The sequence below is a fragment of the Tursiops truncatus genome, chromosome 8 (genome assembly GCF_011762595.2).
Source record: "Tursiops truncatus isolate mTurTru1 chromosome 8, mTurTru1.mat.Y, whole genome shotgun sequence".
Classification (NCBI taxonomy): domain Eukaryota; kingdom Metazoa; phylum Chordata; class Mammalia; order Artiodactyla; family Delphinidae; genus Tursiops; species Tursiops truncatus.
Window position 1 is genome coordinate 52,989,956 of NC_047041.1, and position 14,168 is coordinate 53,004,123.

The following is a 14,168-nucleotide window of genomic DNA, read 5'->3' on the forward strand; positions in this document are numbered from 1 at the left end:
GCGTATGATTTTTTAGTTGTGGCACAAACGTGAATATGAAAAGCAGAGCAAAACATCTAATAATAGCTTTTTATGGCTTGTGTTTTCTTTTGCAGCCTTCAAGCAAAATAAAGGTACCTGAGGAGAATTTCTTCAATGTTCCTGTTTTCTTAACTGTCTCAGGACAACTTCATCTAGAAGTGATGTCAGGGTACAGAGTTTTCTCTTTTGCTTTAATGGACTACTGATGTTGGTTGGGTGAGAGTGTAATAATGTTTTCTTTCCTGATGCTCAAACCTAAAAATTGTAGTTCATGTTTGTGATTAGTCCACTTCAATTCACTAAAAGTACATTTAGATGGACAAATTTGACAATATCCAAATTTCTTTCTAAAAAAATCACATTAGTCTAGACTTTGGTTTTTGGTGAAGAATGTAACACTGGAAATATGAAGTTGTCGGTTTTTTTTTTTCTTTTTACTAATCTTTACTTAAATCTCAAAACACATAATCAAAATATAAGTGTAATTAATCATGTTTATGAAAGTAAAGGCAGTTATAATTTACACCTAGAAATTATAAGAGAGGTACCTGGAACAAGTGGAAGAAAAAATATTTTTTTAATAATTGGTTTAAAGAAAGAAAATTAACCCACAAAGTCATCATGGGAGATGTGTGCCCATTTAGAAAGTATTAGAAATCAGCTCACATTAATTTTAGCCACTCTCAGACCTCTGGAAAATCACTATAATCCTTTTTGCCCTATTTTCTTTCCTTTTGGAGATTGGACAGGAAAATCTTTAAAGTCCTGTCTAAATCTTATATTCTCTGATTCTGTGGGTAATTTCTTAATGCCGACTCAGCAAGTAATGAGTCTCCTACGAAGATGTAAATATCTTTGTTTTCTCACACAGAGCTTGAGACTTAAAAATCTCTTCAGGAAATGGCTCCAGTAAAAACAGGGAATCTTGTATTTCCCATTGTTTTTAAAATGCACAGGGTGGAAAAACAGGGGAAATAGAATAGTGTTCATGTTTATTTTTTTACAGACTTTACTGGCAAGATGGAGAGTGTCAATGGTGGAGTAAAGAGGGTCTTGAAAATAATATATACTTTACTTAGATTTACCTTTGACAAAGATATTATTTGATAATTCCAATAACCAAATAATTGACAACATTATCAGAATACGGTGCAGAAAAACTATAATCATAATAGCCCTGTGAGACTGTAGGATTTGCAGAGCTGTATGTGGGAAAGGCCATGTCAAGCATGTCATGGAAAGTTCCTTATGCCTGTCAAAGTATAATTTAAAAAAATTAAAAACATGATTCATAGAAATATAAAATATTTTATTCAATTCAGTAATTACTGAAGAAAATAGTAAGGCTAGTTCAAAGACTATTTGGGGAGCTGTGGATTCATACGCAGTTTAATAAAAGAATTTTAGAATAAGATTGCTAAGTTAGTTATGAACTGGTTAATGTCCCACAGACCGATAAACCCTAACCTTTGGAATTTTCTCTTCTACATGACAGAAATGATTTGCAACTCTACTGGACAAAAATCTATAAGTGAACATGTAACTTTACTTAATCTAGGATATTTAGTTTGATAGTAAATAGAATAATGGAGCAAAGTTCATTCCCCTAGGTAGTTAAATAACCTTTGAGTGGGTCTGTGTCCCCACATTACATTGGAAGGATGTTCTGTCTACCTTTTAGCTTAATCCAAGTTTTGGATAACCTTTCTTAACAGGCTTTCATTATTTATTTCTTTTATCTGTAAAGTTAGAGACAACATATATTCCCCTCAGGAGTGTCATAATATGGGAAAGGTATAAATTTACCAAGTTTCTTGGTTATAATATCACTAGTGGATTAAATATGTTCCCTCTTTACCAGTAAAGTGCAGTGAACCAAAGAACACAATGTACAGTGAAACTTGACAGAAGCTTATATTGGCAGAATATGAGGTTTTATATTTTTAATGTGTTATGAAGTATTTCTGTGTCAATCAAATGTTCCTAGTTTAATATGCATAGTTCTAGTACTATTAATATACAGTACATCATGTTTCAGATTAATACATGATTTAATCTCCAGTAAGAAATTGTTAGTCTTCTTTCTAAAGAAGACTAAATTTGTCTAAATTTAGTTTTTCTAAATTTTATTTAACAGACTTTTAAAATGGAGTAAATGGTAGTTAAATTTAGAAGGTTAACATTTTCCAAAAGGATATCTATGTTGGTTTAGTGGGTTTATGGCTCCATTTTATTTATTTTATTTGTTTATTTTTTTTGGCTGTGTTGAGTCTTCGTTGCTGTGCATGAGCTTTCTCTAGTTGCGGTGAGCGGGGGCTACTCCTCGTTGCGGTGCACGGGCTTCTCATTGCGGTGGCTTCTTTTGTGGAGGAGCACAGGCTCTAGGCGCACAGGCTTCAGTAGTTGTGGCACGTGGGCTCAGTTGTTGTGGCTCGCGGACTCTAGAGCACAGGCTCAGTAGCTGTGGCGCACGGGTTTAGTTGCTCTGCAGCATGTGGGATCTTCCCGGACCAGGGCTCGAACCTGTGTCCCCTACATTGGCAGGCAGATTCTTAACCACTGCGCCACCAGGGAAGCCCTATGGCTCCATTTTAAAGTTTAATTTTGTTGTTTTTAAAATAAACGTTCTAGTTTTGAATAATTTTTAAATGTAGAAAAGTTGGAAAAATCGTGCAGACTTCTTAGATACTTCTCACTCAGTTTCCCCTGTTGTTAACATCTTACGTTACCGTGGTACATTTGTCAAAACTAAGAACATTACAATTAACTAAATTCCAGAGTTTATTTGGATTTCACTGGTGTTCCATCAATGCCTTCTTCCTTTTTCCAGGATCCACTGTAGGGTACCACATTACATTTAGTTGTCATGTTTCCCTAGTCTCATGTAGTCTGTAACAGTTTCTCAGTCTTTCCTTGCTTTTTATGACTTGCAGAAAGTATGCCAATCTGTATTTTTCTGATGTTTTTCTGAAGTTTTAGGGAGGGTTAGAAAAAATGCCACGGAGGTGAAGTGCTATTCTTGTCATATCATGTCGGGGGGACTTGATATCCATATGGTGCTATTAACCTTCATTACTTGGGTGAGGTAGTCTTTGCCAAGTTTCTCCACTGAAAATGTACTGTTTTTCCCTTTCTCCAATTTATTCTTTGGAAGTGAGTTATTAAGTACACCCACCTTCACTGGAGGTAGGAGTGAAGGGTTGGGAAGTGGGAGATGGAATTATGCTTCATCTCCTGAAGGGGGGAGTATTTGGAATTCTTCTGTATGGATGATTTATGTCTCTTTGCTCTTGTTTATTTATGTCATCGTTTATATCAGGATGGACTGATGTATATTTTATGGTTTGGGTTATATTTCAATGCTGTGCTATTTACTTTGTTGTTCAAATTGTTTTAGTTGTTGGGAATTCTTTCAGATTAATTCTTGTATCCCTTTCACATGCCCCTATCCTTTTGTCTTTTGAGTACTTCCTTATTTTCTGGCACTATAAGATACCCCAGATTTGTTTGTTAGTTTGTTTCATCTTTTTGTGATTGATGAACCTACACTGACGCAGTACATCGTTTACTTAGGGTTCACTCTTGGTAGTGTATGTTCTATAGGTTTGGTCAAATGATGGCATACAGAATAGTTTCACTGCTCTACAAATCCTCTGTGTTCCTCCTATGCATCCCTCCCTCCCTCCTAACCCCTGGCAATCTTTTTACTGTCTCCAAAGCTTTGCATTTTCCAGAATGTCATATAGTTGGAATCATACAATATGCAGCCTTTTCAGACTGGCTTCTTTCACTTAGTAATAGGCATTTAAGTTTCCTTCATATCTTTTCATGGCTTGATAGCTCGTCTTTTTTTTTTTTTTTAACATCTTTGTTGGAGTATAATTGCTTTACAGTGTTGTGTTAGTTTCTGCTGTATAACAAAGTGAATCAGCTCTATGCATACATATATCCCCATATTCCCTCCCTCTTGTGTCTCCCTCCCACCCTCCCTATCCAGTCCCTCTAGGTGCTCACAAAGCACCGAGCTGATCTCCCTGTGCTATGCAGCAGCTTCCCACTAGCTATCTATTTTATATTTGGTAGTGTATATATGTCCATGCCATTCTCTCACTTTGTCTCAACTTACCCTTCCGCCTCCTCATGTCCTCAAGTCCATTCCCTAGTAGGTCTGCGTCTTTATTCCCGTCCTGCCTCTAGGTTCTTCATGACCTGTTTTTTTTTTGTTTTTTAGATTCCATATATATGTGTTAGCATAGTGTATTTGTTTTTCTCTTTCTGACTTCACTCTGTATGACAGACTCTAGGTCCATCCACCTCACTACAAATAACTCAATTTCATTTCTCCTTATGGCTGAGTAATATTCCATTGTATATATGTGCCACATCTTCTTTATCCATTCATCTGTCAATGGACACTTAGGTTGCTTCCATGTCCTGGCTATTGTAAATAGTGCTGCAGTGAACATTGTGGTACATGACTCTTTGAATTATGATTTTCTCAGGGTATATGCCCAGTAGTGGGATTGCTGGGTCATATGATAGTTCTAATTTTAGTTTTTTAAGGAACCTCCATACTGTTCTCCATAGTGCCTGTATCAATTTACATTCCTACCAACAGTGCAAGAGGGTTCCCCTTTTTCCACACCCTCTCCAGCATTCATTGTTTGTAGTTTTTGTTTGTTTGTTTGTTTGTTTTTCCCCCGGTACGCGGGCCTCTCACTGTTGTGGCCTCTCCCGTTGCAGAGCACAGGCTCCGGATGTGCAGGCTCAGCGGCCATGGCCCATGGGCCTAGCCGCTCTGCGGCATGTGGGATCTTCCCGGACCGGGGCACGAACCCGTGTCCCCTGCATCGGCAGACGGACTCTCAACCACTGCGCCAACAGGGAAGCCCTGTTTGTAGATTTTTTGATGGTGGCCATTCTGACTGGTGTGAGGTGATACCTCATTGTAGTTTTGATTTGCATTTCTCTAATGATTAGTGATGTTGAACATCTTTTCATGTGTTTGTTGGCAATCCGTATATCTTCTTTGCAGAAATGTCTATTTAGGTCTTCTGCTCGTTTTTGGATTGGGTTGTTTGCTTTTTGATATTGAGCTGCATGAGCTGCTTGTATATTTTGGAGATTAATCCTGTGTTGTTTCGTTTGCAAATATTTTCTTCCATTCTGAGGGTTGTCTTTTCATCTTTTTTATGGTTTCCTTTGCTGTGCAAAAGCTTTTCAGTTTCATTAGGTCCTATTTGTTTATTTTTGTTTTTATTTCCATTTCTCTAGGAGGTGGGTCAAAAGGATCTTGCTGTGATTTATGTCATAGAGTGTTCTGTCTATGTTTTCCTCTAAGAGTTTTATAGTGTCTGGCCTTACATTTAGGTCTTTAATCCATTTTGAGTTTATTTTTGTGTATGGTGTTAAGGAGTGATCTAATTTCACTCTTTTGCATGTAGCTGTCCAGTTTTCCCAGCACCACTTACTGAAGAGGCTGTCTTATACTCTTGCCTCCTTTATCAAAGATAAGGTGATCATATGTGTGTGGGTTTATCTCTGGGCTTCCTATTCTGTTCCATTGATCTATATTTCTGTTTTTGTGCCACTACCATGCTGTCCTGATTACTGTGATAGCTCATGTCTTTTTATCACTGAATAGTATTTCATTATCTGGAAGTACCTTGGTTTATTCATCTATTCACCTACGGAAGGACATCTTGGTTGCTTCCATGTTTTGGCAGTTATCCCAAGCTTAGTTTTTGTTTTCCTTACCCTAGCCTTAGAATCAGCCATTTCTCCAAGGAGCCCTAGTTCCTTTTATTGGAAAATGGTATTTAGAAACCAGGACTTAGTCACTGGGTATCTTGCTGCTACTGGGGAATTATTGCTTCTAAGCCCTCTCATCAGATAGAGCTATAAATATGTTTTTTAAATAAGAGAAAGCTAAGTGTTTTCATTACAGTTTGCCTATAAATAGTGGGGTGTAAGTTAGGTGTTCATTCTGAAAGAATTAGACATGTCCTAAATTGAAAAACTTACACTTAAGAAATGTTATATAATAAAATTTTCCATTTTTTGGTCAGTTAAAGCCAGAATTGGAGGAAGGCTCAGTCTAATGTATTTAAAAGAATTTTTGATTATTATAGTCTTTCTTTCTTTGTTGGTTTTTTTTTTTTCTTTTTATGTTTTGTTACAGGTGGTTTTTCTTATTTCCTTCTTATGAATGTTTTTACTAAGCTATGAAGTCGTGCATATTTCAGGATAAAACTGATGCTTTCCTTTTGAACATTGCTATTAGAAGTATAAATTAGTACAGGCTCTCTAGAGAAATAGCTTTGCACCCAGAATTTTTCTTAAGGAAATGATCTGACAACTCTATAAAGATGTGTTAAAAAAATGTTGAAAGTAACTTCATCTATACTAATGAAAAACTACTAACAATCTAAACATTTATTTAGGAAGGTTGATTAACCGTCAATATACCAAGAAAATGTTCATCACCATTTACCATCTGGAAGTAATGGACCTTATTTTTAGTAAATATTTTTAAGTCATCTTATGAATAATTCGCAGAAGTAAAAATAAAGGAAAAATGACAGCAGAAACTAACACAACATTGTAAAGCAACTATACTCCAATAAGAATTAATTTCAATATTTTAATTAATAAAGGAATAATGAACATCAACTTTATTAGAATTTTAGTAAGTATTTAAATATAACAAACCCAAATTTTTAAGAACTGTATTATTTTTTTTTTGAATTTTCTTTTTTTTTATAGCAGGTTCTTATTAGTTATCCATTTTATGCATATTGGTGTATATGTGTCAATCCCAATCTCCCAATTCATTACACACTCACACCCAAGAACTGTATTATTAAGAGATAATTTACTTACCATAAAATTCACCAATTTAAAGTGTACCATTCAGTGAGTTTTAGTATATTTTCAGTTTTTCGAACATTACCATAAGCTAATTCAAGAATATTTTTATCACTCAAAAAGAAACTTTTTCCCATTAGCAGTCATTGACCATCCTCCTTCCCACCCTAGGCACTACTGATCAATCTACTTTATGTCTCTATGGATTTTCCCATTCTGGATAATTCATGTAAAGAGAATCACACAATATGTAGCGTTTTGTGGCTGGTGTATTTCACTTTGCATAATATTTTCAATGTCTGTCAATGTTGTAGCATATGTCAGTATTTCATTCCTTTTTATTGCCAAATAACAGTCCATTATGTGAGTGTACCACATTTGTTTATCCATTCAGGTAGTGGAGATTTGGGTTGTTTTTACTTTTTGGCTATTATGAGTAATGTTCCTACGACTGTTTGAGTACAAGTATTTGTGTGAACGTGTTTTCATTTCTCTTGGGTGGGTACTTGGAGTGGAATTGATGGGTTACATGATAAGTTTAATTGTGTGAGGAACTGCTAGGCTGTTTTCCACAGTGGCTGCAGGACATTTACAATCCCACCAGCAGTGTATAAAGGTTCCAATTTCTCCACATCCTTGCTAACACTTATATGTCTTTTTTATTGTGCCATTTTACTGAGTGTGAAGTGGCATCTTATTATGGTTTTCATTTGCATTTCCCCAGTGACTAATGTTGAGCATCTTTTCATGTGCCTGTTGGCCATTCAGATATCTTCTGTGGAGATATGTGTCTTTAATTTCTTCGTTGATGTTTTTAGTTGGGTTATTTGTCTTTTTATTATTTAGTTATAAGAGTTCTTTATATATTCTGGATACAAGTCCCTTATCAGATATATGATTCACAGATACTCTTTTATCATTCTGTGTGTTTTTTCATTTTCTTGATGATGGTGGCAAACCCAAATTTTTATTTTTACTTTTCTGGGTTTTGAAAGTACCCCAAAGAGATGCAGCCCTTTGAATGTAGCCAGTTGTTTATCAACTTCCATGCATGAACCTGGAATATGTCTATACTTTAAATACAGATTCAAATTTCAAATACATCTTTAATAGGCTTTAGCTTATTATTACTTCTGGTTCTTGGCAGTTACATTATCAAAAAGAACTTTGACAGCTCTTAATTTTGTCGAAGAGGGGATGGCCATTTTTTTGCTCCACAATTGCAAAACATTTTTGTTTTCAGATTTCCTAAATACTAATTAGAATGATCAAATCAATGAATTTTTTCATTTCTACATGTTATTCTTTTCTTTTCAAACACCTTTGTGTATGCACTAACTTTCACTGTTTGTCCACTTATTTACCATATCAAGTAAATTTTGATGTGCAAATACCATAAATAGTGAAAGAATATTGTCACACAAGAAAAAGAAATAAAAGGAATCCAAATTAGAAAGGAAGGTGTAAAACTGTCATTGTTTGCAGATGACATGGTACTATATGTAAGAAATCCTAAACATGCCACCAAAAAATATTAGAATTTATCAATGAATTCAGCAAAGTTGTAGGACACAAAATTAATATACAGAAATTTGTTGCATTTCTATACACTAACAGCAGACTGTCAGAGAAATTAAAAAAAATAATCCCATCTAAAAGAATAAAATACCTAGGAATAAATCAAACTAAGGAGGTGAAAGACCTGTATTCAGAAAACTAAGACACTGATGAAAGAAATTGAAGATGACACAAACCGATGGAAAGATATGGGTTGAAAGAATTACTCTTGTTAAAATGACTATACTACCCAAGGCAATCTGCAGATTCAGTGCAATTCCTATCAAAATACCAATGACATTTTTCACAAATAATGTAACAAATAATTCTAAAATTTACAAAGAAACAAAAGACCCCAAATAGCCAAAACAATCTTGAGAGAGAAGAGCAAAGCTGGAGGTATCACGCTCCCCGATTTCAAACTATACTACAAAGCTATAGTAATCAAAACAGTATAGTACTGGTACAAAAACAGACACGTAGATCAGTGAAACAGAATAGAGAGCCCAGAAGTGAACCCACCCTTACATGGTCAATTAATCTATGGCAAAGGAGACAAAAGTATACAGTGGGAAAAAGCTAGCCTCTTCAGTAAATAGTGTTGGAATAACTGGACTAATTTCTCATACCATATACAAAAACAAACTCAAAGTAGGTTAAAAATTTAAATGTAAGACCTGAAACCATAAAACTTCTACAAGAAAACATAGGCATTTGACATTGGTCTTAGCAATATTTTTTGGCTGTGTCTCCTCAGGCAAGGGCAAAAATAAACAGATGGGAGTACATCAAACTAAAAACTTTTGCACAGTGAAGGAAACCATCAACAAAATAAAAAGGTCACCTACTGAATGGGAGAAGATATTTGCAAACAATGTGTCTGATAAGGGGTTAATATGCAAAATATACCAAGAACTCATACAACTCAACAACCAAAAATCAAACAACCCAATTAAAAAAATGGGCAGAGGACCTGAATAGAAATTTTTCAGAGACGACACACAGATGGCTAACAGGCACATGAAAAGATGCTCAACATCACTCTCATCAGGGAAATGTAATCAAAACTGCAATGAAATATCACACCTGTTAGAATGGCTATTATCAAAAAGATAACAATTAACAAGTGTTGGTGAGGATGTGGAGAAAAAGGAACACTCATGCACTGTTGGTGGGAATGTAAATTGGTGCAGCCACTATTGAAAATAATACAGAGATTCCTCAAAATATTAAAAATAGGACTACCATACGATCCAGCAATTTCACTTCTGGATATTTTTCCAAAGAAAACAAAAACATTAATTTGAAAAGGTGTATACACCCCTGTGTTCATTGCAGCATTATTTACAATAGCCAAGATATGAGAGCAACCTAAGTGTCCATTGACAGATGAATGGATCAAGATGATGTGGTATAATATATAGTGGAATTATTAGCCATAAAAAAAAGAATGAAGTCTTGCCATTTGCGACAACATGGAGGGACCTACAGGGTATTATGCTAAGTGAAATAAGTCAGAGAAAGACAAATACCATATAATTTCACTTAAATATGGGTTCTAAAAAACAAAACAAATGAACAAACATAACATAAACAGAGTCATAGATACAGAGAGCAAATAGGTGGTTGCCAGAGATGAGGGGGTAGGGAAATGAGTGAAATAGGTAAGGGACATTAAAAGATACAAGCTTCCAGGCTTCCCTGGTGGTGCAGTGGTTAAGAATCCGCCTGCCAGTGCAGGGGACACGGGTTCGAGCCCTGGTCCAGGAAGATCCCACATGCCGCAGAGCAACTAAGCCCGTGCGCCACAACTACTGAGCCTGCACTCTAGAGCCCGTGAGCCACAGCTACTGAAGCCTGCACGCCTAGAGCCCATGCTCTGCAACAAGAGAAACCACAGCAATGAGAAGCCCATGCACTGCAGCAAAGAGTAGACCCCGTTTGCTGCAGCTAGAGAAAGCCTGCGCACAGCAATGAAGATCCAACACAGCCAAAAATAAATAAATAAAATAAATTTAAAAAGAGAGATACAAGCTTCTAGTTAACAAAATAAATGAGTCACAGGGATAAAATGTACAGAGTGGGGAATATTGTCAATAATAATGTAATATTGTATGGTGACAAATGGTAACTAGACTTAGTGTGGTGATCATTTTGTAATGTATAGAAATACCAAATCACTATGTTGTGCACCAGTAGCTGACGTAGTGCTGTAGGTCAATTATACTTCAAAGACAAAAGAAACAAACTCATAGAGAAAGAGATCAGATTTGTGATTACCAGAGGCAAGGGGTGAGGAGAAAGGGAATTGGCTGAAGGGGGTCAGAAGGTACAAACTTCCAGTTATAAGTAAGTACTAGGGATATAATGTACATGATTAATATAATTGCCACTGTTGTGTGTCGTATATGAAAGTTGTCAAGAGAGTAAATCCTAAGAGTGCCTATCACAAGGAAAAATATGCTTTTTCTTTTATTTTGTATCTATGTAAGATGATGGATGTTCACTAAACTTACTGTGGTAGTCATTTCATGAAGTATTTAAGTCAAGTCATTATAAGGTGCTTATACAGTGCTGTGTGTCAATTATATGTCAATAAAACTAGAAGAAAAAATTTTAATAAATATTTAAAAATTAAAAAAGAAAGAATATTGTTACATATCCTTTTAGCAGAATAGTATGGTCCAAGTTCTTATTGCAAATTATTGTATGATGAAATCCTTACTGTGGGATGACTAATTGGATGAAAATACCATATTTCCTTTTTGCCCATAGAAATGTATTATTCACTTACCAGTTCTTGCGTTTGAGAAAATTGATTTAGGATATTGTTATCTGAGGGCTCACAGTCTGAGAATTCACTTCTACAACCAATTTTACCGACATCATTAGAGACTAGATTTTACTATCTGTCTCTCCCCATTCATTTCCTGGTTTATTCAATGTTTATGAAGTATCTTTATTATTTTCCTTCTGTTTGTCATTTTGAGGAAAAAATAATAGATCTCAATTCTCAACTGTGTTCTCTGAGAACTACAGAAAAGACCACAACAGTAGTGTCTCTGGGCTTTTCTAATACCTTCTTGAAAAATGACATGATAGTTTGTATACTGCAATAAGAAAACTGAAGATGATGCAATGGAGATGGTTCATCTCACTGTGCATCTCTCTCTTATCTACTATTTATCTTAAGCATCCATCATTCTGTTCTCAAAACATTTTACTCTTTTTTAACTTAAAATTAGGAATAATTGAGTAATGATGAAATAATTTCTAGAATGATGAGATAGCAAAATGTTTCAATATACAAGAAAGATAAGATCACTAAAACCTCATATTTTCTTAGATTCATGAAAGAATTCAATGGGTTTTATTCTATTAGAAAAAAATAGTAGAAATTTATCTGTCTCTTGGATGACTGTAATGTCTTGAATTGTGTTTCCCCAAAAGACAGGTACTGTGAATGCAACCTTATTTGGAAATAAGGTCTTTGCAAATGTGATCAAATTAAAATACTGGATTAAGGTGGGCACTAAATCCAATGACTAGTATCTTTATAAGAGAAAGGAGAAGGAGATTTGGATACAAAGACACAGAGAAGATACACACAGTGGGAGAAAGGCCATGTGAAAGCAGAGGCAGAGATTGAAGTGATGCTGAGGAATGCTAAAGATTGCTCGGAGCCACCAGAAATTAGGAAGAGGCAAGGAAGGATTCTTCCCTAAAACCTTCAGAGGGAGCAGGGCTCTGCCAACACCTCAATTTCAGACTGCTAGCTTCCACAGTCTAGAGAGAATAAATTTCTGTTGCTTTAAGCCATGTAGTTTGTGGTAAGTTGTTATGGCCGCCTTAGGAAAATAATACAACCTCTAACAAAGTATAAAAGTCATGAAATACTACTTTTTAGAAACAGCTAAAATTGCTCAACAGAGAAACTAAGAAATTAAAACTGGGTATAATGGACCTTAGCAGTAAACTGAGGGTTAAATTAATTATGATTTGTCTAAACGGTGGATTACTGTACAGCCATTAAAATTTATGATAAAGCTCTACAACGTGTTGTTAAAAGAAAAAAGTGGTCATGAAACAGGGAGTAGAATGTGATTCCAGTTTTTTACAATGTGTGTGTATGTATAGGTGGGGAAAAAGTCTGGAAAATATGCACTAATATTCAACTTGTAAGCAGTGGCTATCTCTGCTCATTTTTATTGTCTTCCTTAAACTTGTCTTTTTTTCAGATTTGAAAAACTAATGTTTATTACTTTTATAGTGAGAAAAAATTAGATAGTTCTATTTGGGGAGAAAAAAATCAGTTTGGTCGAGTTAATTTCATTCCAGTCTGGTTAACTGGCTGCTTTGTGACTGGTATGAGCAATCCTAAACTCATTCCCTTGGGTTATCTCATCAGTTCAGATGCTGAGCTCAGAGCCATGAAACATTCACACTCAGGATGAGCTTATAGTGTTAAGTGGCTGCCGTAATATGTCAACATGTGAACCTGATTTAAACTGAGGTACCCCTTATAACCGGGTGTGAAATTGTCTTCCATCCCATATGACTTTCTCATTCTTCATACGTTTGATTCTTAGATGCTTATCTGAAATTTATTAATTTATACTCATTTGATTTTCAGGATGTTATGGCTATTTTATTCATGCTGTGCATTTTCGTGTACCTCTGTGTTTCTAATACTTGTCCTCCTCTAATGCTGTTTTTTCCGTACCTGTTCATTACTCAAGGCTCAACTGAAAAATGACTTCCTCCTTGACTCCTTCCCTGTTTTCCTCTCAACAGGTTATTTTTCTCTTTTTCTGTTTTTTATAGTACTCACCTACTTCATGTCCTAAAGACAAAAAAAAAGCTGCTTTTGTTTTTAATGTTTAGCCAGTTTGTAGCTCTTTTCATACGTCTATCTCATAGATAAATATTCCAAATATTTTTATCTACGAAAAGTAGTAATTATTTAGTGAGTATTGTTAATTGAATTTGTAAAGCACAAATTCTCATTCTTCAAAAATTTTCTGTTACTGTTTCTACTGTAAAGTTTAGTCTACGACAGCAGTTAACATCACTACTTTTACTCTGTTCATGAAAATGATATAACCATGAAACTTTGAGACCTTCAATTACCTTATTGTTTCCTAAACGTGTGTGAATGATGATGATTGTTTATGCTGTTCTCTTGATTGTGGGACCTTAAAACACATAGATTTCTTCTTCTAGTGTATTATTTATGTTAAAAATTAACCCTGTTTAGATAGAAATATGAATTAACAGACTATTGATACGAATGACTCAGGAACTTCATTCATTATTCATTTGTTTGTATTATATAGCCAGGGGATGAGCATTTCAGGCAAATTGAGCAGAAGATGCAGAGACTTTTTAGTAGGAATATTTAGCTTGCTTGGGTGCAAACAGAGAATGTGAATATGTGGATTAACCGGGGTTGGGTATTACCAGATGAGTATGATGGAAGTAGATAAATACAGAAGGTTATAATGATAGATCAAGGAGTCTATGCTTCGGTAAGGAGAGAAGTGAGGAAATAAGGGTAGAGAGTGATGATGGCAAAAGTGGTAGGCTTAAAGAATTGGAGATCTTACTGAAGAACTCTTGGTGTGGAAGTATCAATACTAGAGAAAAAAACCTGGACAAATACAAGGTGATAGTCAAAGAATGGTATTGTGAGATTCATCTCTCTAACATGGAATCTCTGCTCA

General features: G+C 35.2%; 1 protein-coding gene across 22 annotated transcripts in view; it reads left to right on the top strand.

Annotated features, from left to right (window-relative positions):
• Positions 1-14,168, top strand: part of NARS2 (asparaginyl-tRNA synthetase 2, mitochondrial) — a 142,542-nt gene that overhangs the window by 64,431 nt on the left and 63,943 nt on the right. For 20 of the 22 annotated variants that reach the window (XM_073808377.1, XM_073808363.1, XM_073808365.1 and 17 more), the window contains one exon: positions 96-190. The exons of the other annotated variants lie outside the window; for them this stretch is intronic. In XM_073808377.1, coding sequence (XP_073664478.1) covers positions 96-190 — 95 coding nt within the window. The remainder of the gene's footprint in view (positions 1-95; positions 191-14,168) is intronic. 22 annotated transcript variants of the gene reach the window in all.